Raw genomic sequence first — 23092 nt, 5'->3', positions numbered from 1 at the left:
TTTCCTCGATATTACGAAAGGTGTGCCGCAGGGATCGATTTTGTGCCCTGTTCTCGTCACTATTTATATAAATAATATTGGTCTATCTGTATCATTCATCTCTACGCGGATGATACAGTTATTTACTCCTGTGCCCCCTTGGCACAGCAGGTACATGCAGTGAGTCTGTGTGCATTTTTACATTTACATTTTAGTAATTTAGCAGAAGCTTTTATCCAGAGTGAGATACTGGAGAAATTAGGGTTGAATGCCTTGCTCAATGGCACATTGGCTCGGGGATCGAACCAGTGACCTTTCAGTTACTGTCCCAATGCTCTTAATTAACCACTGGGCTAGTTTCAGCATCTGTATTAGTGGGGAGGGCTGCTGATGTGGGTCTGGAAAATGTATTAATAACCAGAGAATTATTTGGAGATTAAAACTATACAACATAATACAAAACATTAATGTTTTATTTACCCCCACGTTTTTACCCCAGTTTGCGTATGTCTGTTTCTCTGTGTCTTTGTGTGTCTATCAGTGTTTGTGTGTTTGTGTGTGTGTGTGTGTGTTCTGGTCAAGGGCTAGTGTATGGGTTGTATGGAGCCTCTGGGGCAGAGATGCGTCCGGACATGCAAGGCCAGGGTGACGTCTGGGTATGAAGCTTACACCCCATTGTCCAAATTCCTTAACCTGTGAGAATGCTTGAAGTTGTGATGGGCTAGTCAGGAGGGGGGGGGGTTGCGTGTCTGTGTGTATTGGTGGGGAGGGGCTGATGAAGTGGGTCTGGACAGTTTATCTCTAAAAATGCTTAGTTGCCAAATCTTGTGATTTATGAGGGGGCGGGACTTCACACCAGGATTGAAATATCACACCCACTGTTCTGAATGGGTTTAATATGTAGGTATTTAGAGTTCAAATCATGTTAAATGTCCAAGACAGCTGGAGACACCTTGGTGAATTATTGGAGTGATAATGGCTAGTTTGTGTGACCCCTCTTTCTTCAGGCAGCTTTGTTATGACTTTAACTAGGCTAGTACTGATAGACAGATAAGACATGGGTTCTATCAGGTGGGGCTTATATATATAGATGAGTGGCAGTAGTGGAGAAGGGGGTGTATGGGTAGCATGTAAGCCTACAGGACACTGTATGTGTATCACTATGAGTCAGTACGCCCATGAACGATATAGGGGTAAGATATACCATGAGACTGAATGTGTACCATGTAATAAGCATAAACAGGTTAAAAGTTATATCTACCTTATTAGGAAACTATATGATAGACCCACTATCACGTTTCAGGTAAGACCCAAATGCAGACTGTGTTGAAGTAACAATGTTTATTACAGCAACAGGGGCAGGCAAATGACAGGTCAAGGCAGGCAGGGGTTGATAATCCAGAGTAGTGGTAAAGGCACAGGACGGCAGGCAGGCTCAGGGTCAGGTCAGGCAGAGGTCGGTAATCCAGAGTAGTGGGGCAAAGGTACAGGACGGCAGGCAGGCTCAGGGTCAGGTCAGGCAGAGGTCGGTAATCCAGAGTAGTGGTAAAGGCACAGGACGGCAGGAAGGGTCAGGGGCAGGCAGAGTGGTCAGGGATGCAGGCTCAGTCAGGACAGGCAAAGGTCAAAACCAGGAGAGTGAGAAAAAGGGAGACTGGGGAAAAGCAGGAGCTGAGACAAACCGGTGGTTGACTTGACTAACAAGACGAACTGGCAACAGACAAACAGAGAACACAGGTATAAGTACCCAGGGGATAATGGGGAAGATGGGCGACACCTGGCGGAGGGTGGTGACAAGCACAAGGACAGGTGAAACAGATCAGGGCGTGACACCCACACAATGACAACAGAATTACCTTTTTCTTCCACATAAGTGGAATTTATTAAAATGAAAGATAATGGTCCAAAATAGAACAGAATGTAAAAGTAAAAAATGTAAGAACATAGCAATTATCAAAAAGGACAATGAACCACCAGAGGACCACAGAATAATACTGGACCTAATAAAACCTGAGATGAATTGTAAACGGTATAATGTTGAAATCAAAAAATGAGAAAATGATTAGAATAACACATATATCAAAAATCAACAGTATAGCAATTGTACAACCATATATCAAATATGGATCAAACCCTGTAAACAGCTAAAACCAGGGGGGATTAAAAGTACTGTAGCTAACGTTGCTTTCCCAATTTAGAACCTTAGAATGCTGAAGCTAGTTTGAAACTGGTACAAGTATATATATAGTTTCCTTAACGGCGGCAGATAGTGAAGTTAAAACACTTGAGAGCTCTCAACTAAATTCTTACAATCAATAAAACCTTGGATCGCCCCAAAATTAATATAAAAAAGGTTGTTCCTTGGACACGGAGGGGTTAAACACAGATGGGTTAAACATTAATGTTACCGTCCATCCAAAGGTGAACCGGACAGAGGGAGCGTAGCGAGCATCCATCAACGAGAGGGCCAAGGATTCCATGGGATTTAGCAGGTGAAAGAAACAACCAGAGAGCTCCATCGATGCCAAGAGGTAATTGAAGAACAACTGCAGGTGATGATGTAGTCATAGATCATTAGGATGCTGATGGTAGAGTAGCTAGCTAGCTAGCTTAGCTAGCTGTACCAACTAGCTTGGCTAGCCAGGAGGTTCTTCATCTGTCCCTTGAGGATGATGGCGAATCCGGTGACTACAAAATTAAACAAGAATAGCGAGTGAGGAGCTGGCTACCCTCATACTGTCCCTCTAGCGAACTCTGTCGTTGTTCCCCAAAATCACCTCAGTCCAATTTGCGCATACCCACCAAAACTACTTCACAGTAGGGCTGTTGTGGTGAACGTATTACCGCCACACCGGCGGTCACGAGTCATGAAGGCAGTCAAATTCCACATGACCGTGTAATCATGGTAATTAGGCTTCTTCAATCTCTGATTATGCTGCATTCTCCCTCTAATCACTCTGATATCAATGCAAATGTATTCTAAAATCGAATTACACACTTCATGAGAGCCCATGGGCTCATGTTGCGCAACATTTCTAAAGGCTATGGAATTGCGTGAGAAAACAGAGTGATGGCCTCTATTAAAAAGAGGAGGATCCCATCAGCTTTCTATAGGCTTGGCCTACTATATTTATTTCTCAACTTTCCTAATATTAAGCACATTGCTTATATTTACAACAGCAGTATATCCTACCTGGCTAGCATGAAAATAAACCACAGGGAAAGTGTCATCCATTCGCTATTTAAGTGCATAGATTACATGTAAACCATCCCGGTTTGGCCGGTGTAGGCCGTCATTGTACGTACTTGCCTAGTTAAATAAAAAATATATAAAAATACAGGTGCATGATAATGGTCCATTTTAAATCAAAGACAAGATTAAATCAAGAATAATCTGATGGGTGACAATATTAGCCATTTCTTTCCTATTGTGTTATTGACTGTACGTTTGTTTATTCCATGTTTAACTCTGTTGTTGTTTTTGTCACACTGCTTTGCTTTATCTTGGCCAGGTTGCAGTTGTAAATGAGAACTTGTTCTCAACTGGCCTACCTGGTTAAATAAAGGTGAAATAATTTCCTCTTTCTCAAATTTTTGGCTCTTTTGTACTTCTCTTAGCTTCTTGCGGATCATTGGGATGCTGGCGTCCCATCTGGCCAACATCCGGTGAAATTGCAGAGTGTGAATTTCAAATTAAATTACTATAAATATTTAACTTTCATGAAATCACAAGTGCAGTACATCAAAATAAAGCTTAACTTGTTTTTAATCCAGCCGCCATTTCAGATTTGAAAAAGGCTTTACGGCGAAAACAAACCATGCGATTATCTGAGGACAGCGCCCAGCACACAAATGCATAACAAATCATTTTCAACCAGGGAGTTGCGACACGAAAGTCAGAAATAGCGATATAATATATGCCTTACCTTTGAAGATCTTCTTCTGTTGGCACTTCAAAAGGTCCCAGTTACATTACAAATGGTCCTTTTGTTCGATAAAGTCCTTCTTTATATCCATAAAAACTCAGTTTAGCTGGCGCGCTTCAGTCCATTAATCCACTCGGTTTCCCTCCTTCAAAATGAATCCCAAACTTTACCAATAAACTTATCCTAACAAGTCAATCAACGTTTATAATCAAACCTTAGGTACCCTAATATGCAAATAAACTATAATATTTAAGACGGAGAATCGTTATTGTCTTTACCGCAGAAAAATACCAAAGAACGTGCTCTCATTCACGTGCTTGGAAACACTACAGCCAAAATGGGAGCCAACTACAATTTCTGGCTAATTTTTCCAAAAACCAGCCTGAAACTCTTCTAAAGACTGTTGACATCTAGTGGATGCCCTAGGAACTGCAATCGGGCATGATTTTTGCCCTATTATAAAAGTGCCAGCCATTGAAATCAGTGGTAGGATGAAAACATTTTTTGGGGGATGGTTTGTCCTCGGGGTTTCTTTTGCCATTTCAGTTCTGTTATACTCACATCCATTATTTTAACAGTTTTAGAAACGTTAGTGTTTTCTATCCAAATCTACCAATTATATGCATATCCTAGCTTCTGGGCCTGAGTAGCAGGCAGTTTACTTTGGGCACGCTTTTCATCCGGACATCAAAATACCGCCCCCTATCCCAAAGAAGTTAGCAGGTCTTCTAGAGAGTGTTGGTCTACGTTTTGATCGTCATTGAACCCTTTGCTACCCTTGTGCCCTGACAATTTGTTTGGGTTGGGTGTCGGAACGTAGTGATCAGGTTGATTGTAGCGGTAGTTGGTTTACTTTCAATGTTCTTTATAGTTATTTTGACCGCCGTGGTTATTGGTATCGCGGTTTCGTGGTAAATACCTTTGTGGTGCGTCATCTCTCAACTCTCCTATCCCTGATAACGCACCCTCTAACTGGAGTGAGTGCTCCTGTTCAATATTGAAAACCGAGATGTCAGGGCTCTTAGCACGGCTCACTGTTGATGCCTCAAAAGCTGTGCTCGTTAGCTCTCTGAGTTCTGAGATTTGCAAACCAACGTGGGCATAAATGTTCGACAGAAACATTTATTTGAATGGTAGTAGCTATTCCAGCTGTTTCAGTGAGTAGGCCAAAGTAAGCTGAACAAAGCCTATGATAGTATGCTTGGGGTGTTCATTCCCGAGCTTGTTTGACAGTGTTAGCCAGCGAGCTGTCGTGTTTGAAAGTCGCAGAACCACTGAATTCTATCTTCAAAGCCGTGGGAAGTTTCCCATAGTCGTTTTGCACGTCTTGCTGTTATAGACAGATTAACCTTGTCACCTGTCTATTCAACATTCGCTTCAACAGGTAAAGCCTGTCAGTACAGGTAGCCATCCAAGGCGTCCTGTATGTCTGCTAAGAACGTCTCAGTGTCGTTCAGCTTACCTGGAACGGGGTCAAACGTGCAGAAGTTTTTGACGATTTTGTCAAGTGCACGGAGAGGGTTTGTTTCAACCTGTGGGGAAGAATGGGCCAAAAGGCCGAGAGGAGAAGCCAAGCTTTGGCTTTGTTGGCGAGGAGGCGCCATATTACTCTGTGCCGAATGGCCAAGAGGAAAGACTGAGGGACACCTGAGAGAGGTAAAGTCTGAAACCTTCTGTCATCTTCCCTCATTTGTGTACTGAGCTCCGGATGCGAACTTGATTGCTTTGTTGGGTAGTCACGCTGTAGCGCATGACTGTTCTGGATTTCCTCCAGGTGGTACCTAAGGGTGGTATTCTGCTGCATAGCAGAGTCCACTTGGGCCCTTAGAGTACTTATGTTAAACATGTGAGTGTCGCACTGGCTACTTTCGGCCTCATACTTATCTGTCATGGCTTGCAGGTAGAGGTCTTGAGTGCGGAGCGAGAGATTCAGTGATGAGATTTCCTCCGCTTGCTTAGAGATACATTTTTCCATCTTCCTCATCTGGGTTCTCTCATCACTCATATGAGTTCCGCTGTTTTGTCATTCAACTTAGTCATTGTGTTCATTAAGTGATCATCTTTGGTCTGCAGCATTTGGACTAGAACATTATTGCTTTGAGTAACGTTCATCAAAACTGCATTCATGTTATCAAGTTTTGTGCCCCTGTTTGTAGATAACTTGTCAGATTTATCTAGTTTGGCATGGATTTTGTCGTATTTATTTTTGGCGAAATCAAGTTGTTCCTGTAGAAGACAATTTTGTTCCTGTAGAAAATGATTTTGTTCAAGAGTTCGTGCTCGTTTGTCGTCATACGTTTTTGCCATTTCTTTTAATTGTTCCATTCTCAAACGCAGTTCCCCCGGCTAGCAGTATCTTTTCCTTTTATGCTTTTGTTTCCTGTCCCTTGAGTAGTTGGAAGCTGCAAAAACGATTTTAATCAATTTATAGGCGTTAATTAATCATCAATACTGGATCAGTAATGTGGTAGTTGGATGTCAATGAACTTGCAAAAAAATATTTAATTGATTAAGCAATGTTAATGATTAATCATACCTGTATGGGCTATGATCTTAAACTGTCGCCGGAGCAGAAGGCAGACGTTTTACGTGCCCTTAACCGATTGTGTTTTTTTGTTGGTTTATCTGCGTTGTTTGTGACTTCTTTTTTTTACTATTTTTGTACGTAATGTTGCTGCCACCGTCTCTTATGAACTAAGATAACTTCTAGACATCAGGACTGCGATTACTCACCACGGACTAGCAGAATCCTTTTTCTTATTTCTCGACTCTGACGAGCCCGAGGCGGAGGATATACGGCTCCCTCAGGAACAGGCCCCGACCTGTGATCTGCGTGAAGAGGAGGCGGAGAAAGAGAGGCCAGAGGGCGTGCTGCCTTCTAAGGACTAGGAGGCGATTGAATAAACCCCCACTCCCCTCAATTCTGCTCGCAAACATGCAATATTTGGACAATAAAATGGACGAGTTATTGGGAAGATTAAACTACCAACGGGACATTAAAACCTGTAACATCTTATGCTTCACGGAGTCATGGCTGAACGACGACAATATCAACATATAGCTAGCTGGCTGGTTATACGATGTACCGGCAGGATAGAACAGCGGCGTCTGGTAAGACAAGGGGCGGCGATCTATGAATTTTTGTAAACAACAGCTGGTGCACGATATCTAAGGAAGTCTCGAGCCATTGCTCGCCTGAGGTAGAGTTTCTCATGATAAGCTGCAGACCACATTACCTACCGAAGCAAACAAGAAAACGCTCACCCAGAGGCGGCACTCCTAGCCGGGGACTTTAAAGCAAGGAAACGTAAATCAGTTTTACCTCATTTCTATCAACATGTTAAATGTGCAACCAGAGGGAAAATAACTCTGGACCACCTATACTCCACACACAGAGATGCATACATAGCTCTCCCTCGCCCTCCATTTGGCAAATCTGACCATAATTATTTGCTCCTGATTCCTGCTTACAAGCTAAAATTAAAGCTGGAAGCACCAGTGACTGGATCAATAAAAAAGTGGTCAGATGAAGCAGATGCTAAGCTAGAGGACTGTTTTGCTAGCACAGACTGGAATATGTTCCGGGATTCCTCTAATGGCATTGAGGAGTACACCACATCAATCATTGGCTTCATCAATAAGTGCATCGATGATGTTGTCCCCACAGTGACCGTATGTACATACCCAACCACAAACCATGGATTACAGGCAGCATCCGCACTGAGCTAAAGGCTAGAGCTGCCTCTTTCAAGGAGAGGGACTCTAACCCGTAAGCTTATAAGAAATCCCGCTATGCCCTCCGACGAACCATCAAAGAGGCAAAGCTTCAATACAGGACTAAGATTGAGTCGTACTACACCGGCTCTGACCCTCGTGGGATGTGGTAGGGCCTGCAAACCATTACAGACTACAAAGGGAAACACAGCTGAGAGCTGCCCAGTGACACGAGCTTACTGAACGAGCTAAACTACTTCTATGCTCGCTTCGAGGTAAATAACACTGAAACATGCATGAGAGCACCAGCTGTACCGGAAGACTGTGTGATCACGCTCTCCACTGCCGATGTGAGTGAGACCTTTAGACAGGTCAACATCCACAAGGCCGCGGGGTCAAATGGATTACGAGGACACGTGTACTGTGAGCATGCGCTGACCAACTAGCAAGTGTCTTCACGGACATTTTCAAACTCTCCCTGTCCGAGTCTGTAATACCAACATGTTTCAAGCAGACCACCATAGTGCCTGTGCCCAAGAACACTAAGGTAACCTGCCTAAATGACTATCGACCCGTAGTACTCACGTTTGTAGCCATGAAGTGCTTTGAAAGGCTGGTCATGGCTCACATCAACACCATCATCCCAGAAACCCTAGACCCACTCCAATTTGCATACCGCCCCAACAGATCCACAGATGATGCAGTCTCTATTGCACTCCACACTGCCCTTTCCCACCTGGACAAAAGGAACACTTATGTGAGAATGCAATTCCTTGACTACAGCTCAGCGTTCAACACCATAGTGCCCTCAAAGCTCATCAATAAGCTAAGGACCCTGCGACTAAATACCTCCCTCTGCAACTGGATCCTGGACTTCCTGACGGGCCACCCCCAGATGGTAAGGGTAGATAACAACACATCCGCCACGCTGATCCTCAACACAGGGGCCCCGCAGGGGTGCGTGCTCAGCCCTCTCCTGTACTCCCTGTTCACTCATGACTGCATGGCCAGGCATGACTCCAACACCATCATTAAATTTACCGATGACACAACATTGGTAGGCCTGATCACCGACAACAACGAGACAGCTTATAGGGAGGAGGTCAGAGACCTCTCTCTCAACATGATCAAGACAAAGGAGGTGATTGTGGACTACAGGAAAAAGAGGACCAAGCACGCCCCCATTCTCATCGACGGGGCTGCAGTGGAGCAGGTTGAGAGCTTCAAGTTCCTTGGTGTCCACATCACCAACAATCTAACATGGTCCAAGCACACCATGTCAGTCGTGAAGCGGGCACAACAAAACCTATTCCCCCTCAGGAGACTGAAAAGATTTGGCTTGGGTCCTCAGAACCTCAAAAGGTTTTACAGCTGCACCATCGAGAGCATCCTGAGTGGTTGCATCACTGCCTGGTATGGCAACTGCTCGACCTCTGACCGCAAGGCACTATAGAGGGTAATGCGAACGGCCCAGTACACCAAGTTTCCTGCCATCCAGGACCTCTATACCAGGCAGTGTCAGAGGAAAATCCTGAAAAAGACTCTAGCCACCCTAGTCATAGACTGTTCTCTCTGCTACCACACGGCAAGCGGTACCGGAGCGCCAAGTCTAGGTCTAAGAGGCTTCTAAACAGCTTCTACCCCCAAGCCATAAGCCTCCTGAACATCTAGTCAAATGGCTACCCAGACTATTCACATTGCCCCCCCCCCCCATTGCCACTCTCTGTTGTAATCTATGCATAGTCACTTTAATTAACTCTACCTACATGTACATACTACCTCAACTAACCGGTGCCCCCGCACACTGACTCTATACCGCCTTGTTTTTTACTGCTCCTCTTGAATTACTTGTCACTTTTATCTCCTATTCTTATCTGTATTTTTTTAAACTGCACTGTCGGTTAGGGGCTTGTAAGTAAGCATTTCACTGTAAGTAAGCATTTCACTGTAAGGTCTACACCTGTTGTATTGGGCGCATGTGACTAATACCATTTTATTTTATTTTATTTGGTATCTGGGAATTAAACTTGAATTAACCTGAAATGCGTCGCTGAATCTTCCTTAAGATTGAAAAGTTTAAATGGCTCATTGGTTGGAACAAATTCATTTGGTCCTTATCTGAGTGATCAACCTGATATAAATGTTTGTTTTGCAATTTAACTTCGTTGTTAAATCAAATGAGACAACGATATCCAATCAGTTGAGATTCGTTGAATATTATAAAGTGTAACCAGTTCTTACAAATGTGAGAAGACGTTTGCCCTCACATTGGGAGAAAAAAAAAATCCCCCCAAAAATGACTGCCGATTCTTCACCACAAGGGGTCACTTACCCCTGAAAGCTGAAATCACACAGCAAAGGCGGGATTTCTCTCTATTTGTTAGCTTAGTATCTAATGCAAAGCTAGCCGTTCTTGTACAAGAATGTTCACTTCCAAGGACAAAAAGGTCCCATTCAGTTCGGGAACGGGGGTTTACTAACGACGTCTCACGTTCATCCCAGTTGCCGTTTCTTGCTAGCGACGTTACCGGAAGACGCAGTAACATAAAGAAATATTTGCCGTGTTTACTCACATTTTCTAATGTGCGAGGGACAGAGAGATAATACTTTGCTTCGGCCACACGAATATATCTTCTAAAATGTCCTTAATGGGCTGGCCCTTATGTCCTAGCACTGGAAACGTAATTATTCACCCTACACACTGACCCTTTGTCAGGTATAAAACACCGGAGTCAATCTTTCCCTGCTATCTGGGTCGAAAGGAAACACACACTCAACGACAATCCTGCCCACTGCTCTTTGGTGTATAACGTAATTTGCTACCCAATTAATGTAGACTGAATTCAACAGTAAGGCATCATTTTGTCTTAGATTCCTCGCACGGGGCTCCAATACGTTGAACGTAACTTACATTAATCTGATGACTGTTATTTGTCAATCAACTATGTTTAATTGTTTCCCGAGTAAATTAATCATGTAACAATTAACTCATTAGGATATGGGGCACCACGAGAGCAGTTCTTTAAAGAGTTACCATGTCCCAAATTAAACTCTAAAGGTCTTTACCTATCACATCCATAAACAGTCAACTTATCAATCATAACCTCATATCATATCATCATTCTGAACAGTCGTAACCCGAGCCTTACTTATTATTCAGTACTACACAAATTGGTTTGATTATTTATTTACTAGCTAACTAAATGGTAACACAGGATAAACATACACACTTAATACATTAGAAACAGGTCCCTAGCGGACTGACACAATATGACGACTTGTTACAAAAGACATGGAGAGGGTGAGAGAGAGAGGGACAGAGACATAGTACTTTGGTACATTTAGAAACTACTCTCGCAGTAATCATATACTTTGCACACGAACCGCCACCCGTTTGGAGTAAGAAATCATGAATGTATTTCCGTGTAAATGTCTTGGTTCTTCGTGTATTTCTTTTGGAACCAGGCCGGCTTGGAAAGGGAGTTTGGCCTTTTTGCGGCACGCTGTAAGGCTCGGATTGTCCCAAAATGGTCCGCACCATCTCCTACTGTTGTTCTCCTCTGCTGTCGTCCGGTATCCGGGGACTTGTCGTGTAGTCCTGAACAGAACTACAGAGGTTATTGTCCTTCAATTCGCTCTGGAAGATGCTTATTTGAAGATAGGCTAGCCAGCCGTGTCGATGGTTCTCAGTGAGGTGATGAGAGTCGCGTACTACTGAGATTTGAGCAGAGAAGTAGAATGGTCCCACTTAAATTCACTTTTCTAGATACTTTACTTAGGACAGCTAATCAGCCGTACCAGTGATTGTCCAGGAGGTGACTATCGTCTCTACCTTGTGTTGAGATTTAAAGTTTAAACCACTTTAAACATGAGCTCCAGCTCGACGTCTTTCAGGTCTGATATATGAATTCTTAACCCATCATTTTATGCAGTTCATTCAAGATGGCGGTTCCACCAGGTTGACATGCTCTTTGACATCACTTAGGAGGCGGTGACTACTTACTTGTGCAAAGTTATAGAAACAATTTCCTCTTATAATTTCTAAAATCACACGCCTCTCTTAACAAAAAACACTTTCATCATGTTTCATATTTTATTCACAATGTATCGGATGGACACTTCACACATATAGTGTGTATACTTTTCAAGTTACAGTATTTCCTTCATAAAAATGTTAATGACATTACAAAATAACAACCAAACTGACATCAGTGTTCTTTTAGGTCACCTCTGCCCTAAAATGTTAGAAATATTGTTCCAGTATTCGCTTTAGAACGTGTTAGAGTTCCAGCGGGAAAATGTCTGTGAAACAAAGGCACATTCCTGTGGTGAACATTGGAGAGGGAGAGAGCTGAATGTTCTTGTCCTTGATTTACAACAGGGTGTGAGCTGTCAATCCCTCTCCAGCACTTTTCTTCCCCCCTCTGTGGGCGAGAGGGGGTCTGGCCAAAGTCATCCACTGCAAAGCTGATCCGACCCATCTGGAACCTCACAGGACAGTCATGGCAGTCTTCCTCTGGTGGGTTCAATCTTGGAAGGATTCTGCAAGTTGCAACCCACCACAAGAATGTCCATAGGATGTCCTGGTTTGTGGATCATCATGACAATCCCCTACTGGTGGTTTAACCTGGTAGGATTTCTGCAAGCTGTAGACCATCACAAGAATGTCCATTGGATGTCCTGGCTGTGGATCGTCGTTCCGGAATTCTATATTATCATCATATTTTTTTGTGCCTTGTTCGAATCATAGTCGTGCACCTCATGTAGCCTAGCCCATAGGCCTATATGTTTTAATAAGGTTTGTATCACAACTAAAGTTGCCAAATAACTTCTTAAAATGAAGCATATTCATCCGCTTTACAAAGGGTGTAAAGCCTAACTGGCATATATAAGCAGCGTGTAAGCGTCAGGTTTGGGGAAGATAATTTTCACCATAAAAATGCACCTTATATAGCCCTTGGTTCACTCCAGACCTGACTGCCCTCGACCAGCACAAAAACATCCTGTGGCGGACTGCACTAGCATCGAATAGTCCCCGCGATAATCAACTTTTCAGGGAAGTCGGGAACCAATACACACAGTCAGTCAGGAAAGCTAGGGCTAGAATTTTCAAAAAATGTGCATCCTGTAGCTCTAACTCCAAAAGTTTTGGGACACTGTAAAGTCCATGGAGAATAAGAGCACCTCCTCCCAGCTGTCCACTGCACTGAGGCTAGGTAACACTGTCACCACCGATAAATCCACAATAATTGAGAATTTCAATAAGCATTTCTCTACGGCTGGCCATGCTTTCCTCCTGGCTAGCCCAACCCCGGCCAACAGCTTCGCACCCCCCGCAGCTACTTGCCCAAGCCTCCCCAGCTTCTCCAGATAGCAGATGTTCTGAAAGAGCTGCAAAACCTGGACCCGTACAAATCAGCTGGACTAGACAATCTGGATCCTCTCTTTCTAAAATGATCCGCCGTCATTGTTGCAACCCCTATTACCAGTTTGTTCAACCTCTCTTTCGTATCGTCCGAGATCTCTAAAGATTGGAAAGCTGCCGCGGTCATCCCCCTCTTCAAAGGGGGTGACACTCAAGACCCAAACTGTTATAGACCTATATCCATCCTGCCGTGCCTTTCTAAAGTCTTTGAAAGCCAAGTTAATAAACAGATCACTGACCATTTCGAATCCCACCGTACCTTCTCCGCTGTGCAATCCGGTTTTCGAGCTGTTCACGGGTGCACCTCAGCCACGCTCAAGGTCCTAAACGATATCATAACCGCCATCGATAAAATACAGTACTGTGCAGCTGTCTTAATCGACCTGGCCAAGGCTTTCAACTCTGTCAATCACCGTATTCTTATTGGCAGACTCAACATCCTTGGTTTCTCAAATGACTGCTTCGCTGTATATATCAACGATGTCGCTCTTGCTGCGGGTGATTCCCTGATCCACCTCTACGCAGACGACACCATTCTGTATACATCTGGCCCTTCTTTGGACACTGTGTTAACAAACTTCCAAACGAGCTTCAATGCCACACAACACTCCTTCCGTGGCCTCTAACTGCTCTTTAACGCTAGTAAAACCAAATGCATGCTTTTCAACCGATCGCTGCCCGCACCCGCCCACCTGACTAGCATCACTACTCTGGACGGTTCTGACTTAGAATATGTGCACAACTACAAATACCTAGATGTCTGGCTAGGCTGTAAACTCTCCTTCCAGACTCATATTAAACATCTCCAATCCAAAATTTAATCTAGAATCGGCTTTCTATTTTGCAACAAAGCCTCCTTCACTCACGCCGCCAAACATTTACCCTCGTAAAACTGACTATCCTACCGATCCTCGACTTCGGTGATGTCATTTACAAAATAGCTTCCAAACTGGATGCAGTCTATCACAGTGCCATTCGTTTTGTCACCAAAGCCCCTTATACCACCCACCACTGCGACCTGAATGCTCTAGTCGGCTGGCCCTCGCTACATATTCGTTGCCGGACCCACTGGCTCCAGGTCATCTATAAGTCTATGCTAGGTAAAGCTCCGCCTTATCTCAGCTCACTGGTCACTATAACAACACCCACCCGTAGCACAAGCTCCAGCAGGTATATCTCACTGGTCATCCCTAAAGCCAACACCTCTTTGGCCGCCTTTCCTTCCAGTTCTCTGCTGCCAGTGACTGGAACGAATTGCAAAAATCGCTGAAGCTGGAGACTTATATTTCCCTCACTATACGTATATTCTGCTCTGCATGCGTTATTTGGTGTTTTACATTGTACACAGAGGATATCTTTGCAGAATTCTACAGGCAAGTCTCAATTTGGTGATTTTCCCAAACCTCACAACCATAAAAGGCAATGGGTTCTATAACTGATTCAAGTATTTTTAGCCATATCCTAATTGGTATGTCAAATTTGATGTTCCTTTTGATGGCATAGAAGGCCCTTCTTGCCTTGTCTCTCAGATCGTTCACAGCTTTGTGGCAGTTACCTGTGGCGCTGATGTTTAGGCCAAGGTATGTACAGTTTTTTGTGTCCTCTAGGGCAATGGTGTCTAGATGGAATTTGTATTCGTGGTCCTGGGAACTGGACCTTTTTTGGAACACCATTATTTTTGTCAGGTCTGACAGAATCTGTGCAGAAGATCTAGATGCTGCTGTAGGCCCTCCTTGGTTGTGGACAGAAGCACCAGATCATCAGCAAACAGTAGACATTTGACTTCAGATTCTAGTAGGGTGAGCCCAGGTGCTTCAGACTGTTCTAGTGCCCTCGCCAATTCATTGATATATGTGACCAACCAGCTCAAATCGGTCTTGCAATTTGAAATTGTGTTTTTTACATTGAATAAAAGTAGAGGCTCAGAGACACAAAATGGTATATCATACACTGCATTTTTTAGGAACAATGGGAAAGTAATTCTGCTTTGAAATCTGATAAACTTGTAAACTCACTTTTGAGAAAATGGCCTTTGAATGTTTTGGTACCTACTGGAGAGCTCTGCTTTGTCTACACCCATTCAGCATTGTTCACACCCTCTTAAGCCTGCCCCACCCATCTCTTTAAGTTTTCACATGTGAGATCATGTGCTAAACAGTGAGTAGTGTAGTAAAGATTAAGACTAAAAGTGGTAAAAGTAGTAGCCTACAATAAGGAAAAATTTCAGGTAAACAGAAAGTGTCCACATCTTGCCAAGTGGATGGTTCTCTACATAAGGTGTAAACAGTACAGCCAAATGGTTACTTGCGTAGTAGCAATATCAGAAATGGATAGTGTCAATATAAATAAAAATAATATACAGTATGTCAATACTATCAATAACAATATCTGGGGTAAAGTGGCTGAGAAGCAGGATAAAAATACAAAAATAGTAGCAGCAACGTATGGCGTGTGTGTTAGGAGAGTGCCATTTGAATAGAGGCACTGCTGATAGTGCTGATGACTGGTCCGTTCGAACCATGCATGAACAAGGGAATCTATATTCGGAGAGCCTGTTTCTGTCCTGCCTTTGACTTTGGTGCAGGGCATGTAATGTCTATAGCCTCTTCATCGCAAAACTCCCTGATCTTCTCAAAAAGATAAGTTTGTCTAGCTGTGTCCAGTCCAGGTGGTGCTTGTACAGGCAGACCATCTATGGGAGGAAGGATGTTAGCATTGTGCAGCAGCTGAAACCTGGTCCGACAGTCCGAACGCTCCTTGGAGACAAAAACACCAGGCTTCAAAGCATCGAAGCTGTAAAACGTGGAATAACAACAACAGAAAATCACAGGTGTGGCCTGTGATCAGGAGGTGAAGGTCCAGACTGTGGTGGAGCTTGTGCATGGTCCACCAGGCACAATACCAGAGCATAAACTTGTTCTTGTTTTGGCCACTGCAGTTATCGCAGATCAGGTCCACACATGTTTCCCCAACTCCGTAGTTGGTGAAGAAATGGTGCATGTAGTTGATGACTGCGCTGCTGCTTTTGCTTGCTTGGGCCAGCTCTCTTTTTGATGGGAGGCATTAGACCATTCTCCTTGTATGACTGGTGGAGGAGAGTCAGGCATGTTCTACTGATGCTGAAAAACAAATTCCAGGCACTGTAATATTTTAGCATTATTATACAATTGATTTTTATACAATTGATTTCACTATTACAGTGAAATCATGTGGTTTATCTGTCAGGGCAAGAATATAAGATGCATTTGATGTTATGTTTGATGTTACATGATCTTGAAAATGCAATGTTCTTTGAGGTTCTTCCATGGTCTTTTCCATGTATTTTCCATTTTACTTTCCCTCAGTCCTTTTCACTTTCCTTGGCAAAATCAAATCAAATGTATTTATAAAGCCCTTCTTACATCAGCTGATGTCACAAAGTGCTGTACAGAAACCCAGCCTAAAACCCCAAACAGCAAACAATGCAGGTGTAGAAGCACGGTGGCTAGGAAAAACTCCATAGAAAGGCCAGAACCCTAGAGAGGAACCAGGCTCTGAGGGGTGGCCAGTCCTCTTCTGGCTGTGCCGGGTGGAGATTATAACAGAACATGGCCAAGGTGTTCAAATGTTCATAGATGACCAGCAGGGTCAAATAATAATAATCACAGTGGTTGTTGAGGGTGCAACAGGTCAGCACCTTAGGAGTAAATGTCAGTTAGCTAGCTAACACTAGGCTATAACTAGCAATGTGAAATGGCATTCTGATATAACATTACTACACACAGATCATAAAAGTAATTTTAGCTAGTGAGCCAGCCATCTAGTGTCAGCTAGCTAGCTAGCTAACAGTCAGCTTTAACTTGGAGTATTTTGTTTATGCATGGAGCTAGCTAGCTAAACAATAAACCATAATCCCAATCCATAGAGTACTAGCAATACAAACCAATTGTCAAAGCTAGCCAAAGTTAACCAATAGGTTCTATGTTAGCTAGTTAGATAGCTAACATTAGGCTAAAACTAGCAATGCGAAATGGCATTCTGAGATAACATTACCACACACAGATAATAAATGTAATGTTAGCTATCAAGCCAGCCATCTAACCTCAGCTAGCTAGCGTAACATTTAAAACAAAACGCCGTGTTAGACAGGATTACCTACACATACTGACCAGCTCAAATAGACAGAAGCATGCTATGTGGCAGACCAATCCAAACTAATCTCTCGGCATGTCCAGCCAAATCATTATCTCAGCCAATCACGGCTAGCGGGAAGGTTGCTGACTTTTTCTGTGGCTTAACCAACTAGGCTTGTAATTTAAAATGTGTATTCGTATTTACAGATGGCATACAAGTTTGTTATTAAGGCACATGAAAGTTCACATGTTCGAGAAGGCATTTCTGCCCCCAAAAAAACATTTTGATAAAAAAAAGTTTACGTTCAAACGGCTCTCCTGTGAAGTAGTGACCCGCGACATACGCCTAGTTTCCTGAAACGGGTCACATATATGTTGAAGAGGGTGGGGCTTAAGCTGCATCCCTGTCTAACCCCCCGGCCCTGTGGAAAGAAATGTGTGTGTTTTTTGCTTGTTTGTGTACATGGATTTCATAATGTTGTATGTTTTTCCTCCAACACCATATTCCATCAATTTGTATAGCAGGCCCTCGTGCCAAATTGAGTCGAAAGCTTTTTTTTAAATCAACAAAGCATGAGAAGACTTTGCCTTTGTTTTGGTTTGTTTGTTTGTCAATTAGGGTGAATACATGGTCTGTCGTATAGTAATTTGGTAAAAAGCCAATTTGACATTTGCTCAGTACATTGTTCGAGTCTGCTGTTAATGATAATGCAGTTGATTTTCCCAAGGTTGCTGTTGACGCATATCCCACGGTAGTTATTTTGGGTCAAATTTGTCTCCACTTTTATGGATTGGGGTGAACAGTCCTTAGTTCCAAAAATTGGGGAATATGCCAGAGCTGAGGATGATGTTAAAGAGTTTAACTTTAGCCAATTGGAATTTGTGGTCTGTATATTTTATCATTTAATTTAGGATACCATCAACCTCACAGGCGTTTTTGGGTTGGAGGGTTTGTATTTTGTCCTGTAGTTCATTTAATGTAATTGGAGAATCCAGTGGGTTCTGGTAGTCTTTAATAGTTGATTCTAAGATTTGTATTTGATCATGTAAATGTTTTTGCTGTTTCTTCTTTGTTATAGAGACTAAAAGATTGGAGAAGTGGTTTATACATCTCCATTTTGGATAGATAACTCTTCCTGTTGTTGTTTGTTTAGAGTTGTCCAATTTTCCCAGGAGTGGTTAGATTCTATGGAGCTGATTTCTGACGTGCTGTTCCTTCTTTTTCCATAGTGTATTTCTGTATTGTTTTAGGCATAGGTTTTCTGGGTCTGTATGTTTTGAGTTGGATAGGTTTCTCAATTTATTTCTTAGGTTTGTGCATTCTTTATCAAACGATTTGTCATTGTTGTTAATTTCATTAGGTTGTCTGCTTGACATTTCTAGATTTGATTGGGAAGCTGGGAGGTCAAATATACTGTTTATGTTTTCTACTGCCAAGTTTACACATTTTGTCCAGGAAATTGTCTAGAAGGGATTGAATTTGTTTTTAGGTAGATTTCCACACTACTTTCCTTTTATCTATAGCATTTCTTAATATTATTCAGTTCTTTTGGCTTTGATGCCTCATGATTGAGCAAAGCTCTGTGATTTTGCTGTGATCTGGGTGTCAGTGGACTGACTGTGAACGCTCTGAGACTCTGGGTTGAGGTCAGTGTTAAAGTAGTCTACAGTAATACTGCCAAGAGATGAGCTAGATGTATACCTACCATATTAGTCCCCTCGAAGCCTACCATTGACTATGTACGTACCCAGTGTCCGACAGAGCTGCAGGAGTTGTGACCCGTTTTTGTTGGTTATGTTGTCGTAGTTGTGTCTAGGGGGGCATATGGGGGAAGGAATGCTGTCACCTCAAGGTAGGTGTTTGTCCTCCTGTGTGCTGAGGGTGTCAGGTTCTGGCATTTAGGTCACCACAGACTAGTACATGTCCCTGGGCCTGGAAATTGTTGATCTCCCCTTCTAGGATGAAGAAGCTGTCATCGTTAAAGTATGGGAATTCTATTGGGGGGATATAGGTAGCAGACATGAGGACATTTTTCTCTGTTGAGATAATTTCTTTATTAATTTCTAGCCAGATGTAAAATGTTCCTGTTTTGACTAATTTAATAGAGTGGGTTAGGTCTGCTCTATACCAAATTAGCATACCCCCTGAGTATCTTCCCAGTTTCACACCTGGTAGATTGGTGGATGGGACTACCAGCTCTCTGTAACCTAGAGGGCAACCAGTAGGTCCGTCGCCTTTATACCATGTTTCTTGTAGGATGACAATATCTGTATTTCCAATTTATTTAATGAAGTCTGGGTTCCTGCTCTTTAGGGCAAAGGCAGATGACCTCAGACCTTGTATATTCCAGGATGAGATAGTAAAAGCTTTGTGTTCCATAGTGTCTAGTGTTGTTTTTGTGTTGTTTAGGCCCGGACCATTATAGTAAGTGTGAGCAGAGCATGTTGAGCATCTGATATATACCTCTTAGGTTGCAGGACGGGGCTTTGGCGGATGTAATAATGGGGGTTGGGCCTGTTGCTCTTCTCACGGCCCGGTCATATGTCCTGCTGTCATATTGAGGTCCTTGCCGCAGGGGCGGGGGGCATGGGGTGGGCAGAAGGGGCATAGGTCTGATAAGTCTCGCTCTATCGCTCTCTCGCTCTCTCGCTCTCGCTCATATTATCTCTATTTACTGCCCTCATAGCTGCGCTCTTCTAGCCTTGCCCTAACTGACCCGGTGTGGATGGCATCCAGATACTGCCTTATCCATGAAGTCCACCTCCAGCCAATTTTGCAGTGTAGAGTTCTGGCAACATTGCCACCGGGGTTGGTCAATTTAGACCAGGGTTGGTCAATTTGATTGTCGTCGGGTCAATTTGGGTTCGGGTCTGATTATTCTCAGCTCCGTTTAGGTCCCGGTCTGATTGTCCTCTGGTCTGTTCCGGTTTGACTTTTTAGACCCAAGAAGATCTCTAGGTCAATTCCATTTGAACTATGATAAACTCATCAATTGAAAAAACCTCATAGAAAATAATGGCATAATATCAATTTGTAAATATAATTGCAATGATTCAGCATTGACCCCAACCCAGGTGAGCACATGCCAGATGGGTTACTCAGAACCCATGGGGGGGAAAATCCTGTAATTGGAGGGTAGCGTCCTCTGGGGTAGTGTGGGAGATGAGGTGGGCACAGTGTCCAGGTGGTTGTCTGCAGGGGCATGCCAACCTCTGCCCAATGTGGAAAGGATTGGCAGGTTGGCATTTATTGGGATGACAGCTCTGCAGGGTAGTCACTAGCTGGCACAGACACAAAGTCATAAAATATTTGAAACCTTAACCACACTGCTAACCTTATGCCTTACACAAACCTTAAATTAACACCAAAAACCACATTTTTGTTGTCATTAATTTTGACGAGGGACTGTGGCCTGCACTTTAAGGCTGAGATTCAATTCGGAGATCTCATTCCTGGTAAATTCTGCATATGTCAGCTCAATCAGAAATTGTCTTTCATAGCCGCAATGGCTATAACCTGCAATGGGATTGAATCCTGGCTGAGTAGGTTTGGAAGCTAAAGTGGTATCTACACTACATGACCAACAGTATGTGGACACCTGCTCGTTGAACATCTCATTCCAAAATCATGGCCATTAATATGGAGTTGGTCCCCCCTTTGCTGCTATAACAGCCTCCAGTTTTCTGGGATGGCTTTTCGCTAGATGTTAGAACATTGCTGCGGGGACTTGCTTCTATTCAGCCACAAGAGCATTAGTGAGGTAAGGCACGGATGTTGGGCGATTAGGCTTAGCTTGCAGTCGGCGTTCCAATTCATCCCAAAGGTGTTCGATGGGGTCTGTCCTCGGTTAAGGTCAGAGCTCTGTGCAGACCAATCATGTTCTTCCACACCGATCTCAACAAACCATTTCTGTATGGACCTCGCTTTGTGCACGGGGGCATTGTCATGCTGAAACAGGAAAATACCTTCCCCAAACTGTTGCCACAAAGTTGGAAGCACAGAATCGTCTAGAATGTCATTGTATGATGTAGCATTAAGATTTCCCTTCACTGGAACTAAGGGGCTTACCCCGAACCATTATTCCTCCTCCACAAAACTTTACAGTTAGCATTATGCATTGGGGCAGGTAGTGTTCTCCTGGCATCCGCCAAACCCTGATTTGTCCGTCAGACTGCCAGATGGTGAAACGTGATTCATCACTCCAGACAACGCGTTTCCACTGCTCCATAGTCCAATGACAGCAGGCATTACACTACTCCAGCCGACGCTTGGCATTGCACACGGTGATCTTAGGCTTGTGCGCGACAGCTCGGCCATGGAAATCCATTTCATGAAGCTCCGGACGAACAGTTCTTGTGCTGACGTTACTACCGAGTTCCAAGCTGCCTCTGGAAGCGAGTGTTGCAACTGAGGACAGACGATTTTTACGCGCTACGCGCTTCAGCACTCGGCGTTCCCGTTCTGTAAGCTTGTGTGGCGTACCACTTCGCGGCTGAGCCATTGTTTCTCCTAGGCATTTCCACTTCACAATAACAGCACTTACAGTTGACCGGGGCAGCTCTAGCAGGGCAGAAATTTGACGAACTGACTTGTTGGATGGTGTCAAGTTGAAAGTGGTGTCAAGTTGAGCTCTTCAGTAAGGCCATTCTAATGCCAATGTTTGTATATGGAGATTGCATGTATGAATGAAAATAAGTGGATTACCGTAGACTTTGTTCTTGTGCACTTTTGTATACTGATGTTTCCTCCTTGTCAGTCTGTGTGTCTCTCTTGACCTGTATGTCTGTCTGCAGCCTTACTCAAATGGTCTCCATGTCAGTGATGAGTACGACATTCCTCCTCTCCGACACTCCTCTCCCTTGCCCGCTCTCAACAGCAGCCACAAGTGAGTCTCTCCCGCAATACTGTCACACACACATACGTTGAAAGATTGCATGACTATTGATTTTCTGAATTGTGTGTGTGTACACATAATTCAGAAAATCAATAGTCTGTTAATTTTTGGTGATGTTGAGGGCAAGCTTGATCTTGCGGGCACGCTTTATGAATGGGTGTACAATATGTGTTTTATATATATTTTCACACTATGAGGTTGGAATAATACTCACATGTCACATGCTTTGTAAACAACAGATGTAGACTAACAATGAAATGCTTACTTACAGGACCTTCCCAACAATGCAGAGAGAGAAACAAATAGTTATAACACAAGGAATAAATGCACAATGAGTAACAATAACTTGGCTATATACAGGGAGGGGGTACTAGTATCGAGTCGATGTACAGGGGTACAAGATAATTGAGGTAGATATGCCTTTTGTTAGTTACAGCGTTATTCTACAGTTAATTAAATATTTATTTCCTCATCAATCTACACACAATACCCCATAATGTCACACCCTGACCTAAGAGAGCCGTTTTTCTCTGTTTAGTTAGGTCAGGGTGTGATATGGTGTGGGCATTCTATGTGTTGTGTTTCTATGTTTTGGCCTGGGAATGGTTTCCAATCAGAGGCAGCTGTCTATCGTTGTCTCTGATTGGGAGCCATACTTAGGCAGCCTTTTCCCAATTGGTTTTTGTGGGTAGTTGTTTTCTGTTTCGTGTATGTAACCTGACAGAACTGTTGGCTGTCGTTTTGTTTCTTTGTCAAAGTGTTTTGTTTTCATTAAATATAATTATGAGCACTCAACACGCTGTGCCTTGGTCCCCTCTATACGACCCCCATTACACATAATGACAAAGCAAAAACATTTTTTTTGAATTATTTGCCAAATTTATAAATTCATTTAGAATAATTTATAAAATCCGGAAATATGACATTTACATAAATATTCAGACCCTTTACTCAGTACTTTGTTAAAGCACCTTTGGCAGCGATTACAGCCTCGAGTCTTCTTGGGTATGACGCTACAAGCTTGGCACACCTGTATTTGGG

The 23092-nt window shown here is 43.3% G+C and overlaps 1 protein-coding gene across 3 annotated transcripts in view; it reads left to right on the top strand.

Moving 5' to 3' along the window:
• Positions 1–23092, top strand: part of cblb (Cbl proto-oncogene B, E3 ubiquitin protein ligase) — a 222107-nt gene that overhangs the window by 168768 nt on the left and 30247 nt on the right. The window contains exons 13-14 of one of the 3 annotated variants that reach the window (XR_006769592.1): positions 2401–2510; positions 21951–22042. The exons of 1 other annotated variant lie outside the window; for it this stretch is intronic. Coding sequence is in view for 1 of the 2 variants with exons in the window: in XM_045716809.1 (XP_045572765.1) it covers positions 21951–22042 (92 nt within the window). In the remaining variant the exon portion in view is untranslated. The remainder of the gene's footprint in view (positions 1–2400; positions 2511–21950; positions 22043–23092) is intronic. One more of the 3 variants, XM_045716809.1, reaches the window with a different exon arrangement.

The sequence above is a fragment of the Salmo salar genome, chromosome ssa04 (genome assembly GCF_905237065.1).
Source record: "Salmo salar chromosome ssa04, Ssal_v3.1, whole genome shotgun sequence".
Lineage (NCBI taxonomy): Eukaryota > Metazoa > Chordata > Actinopteri > Salmoniformes > Salmonidae > Salmo > Salmo salar.
This window is presented reverse-complemented; position numbering and strand designations above follow the sequence as displayed.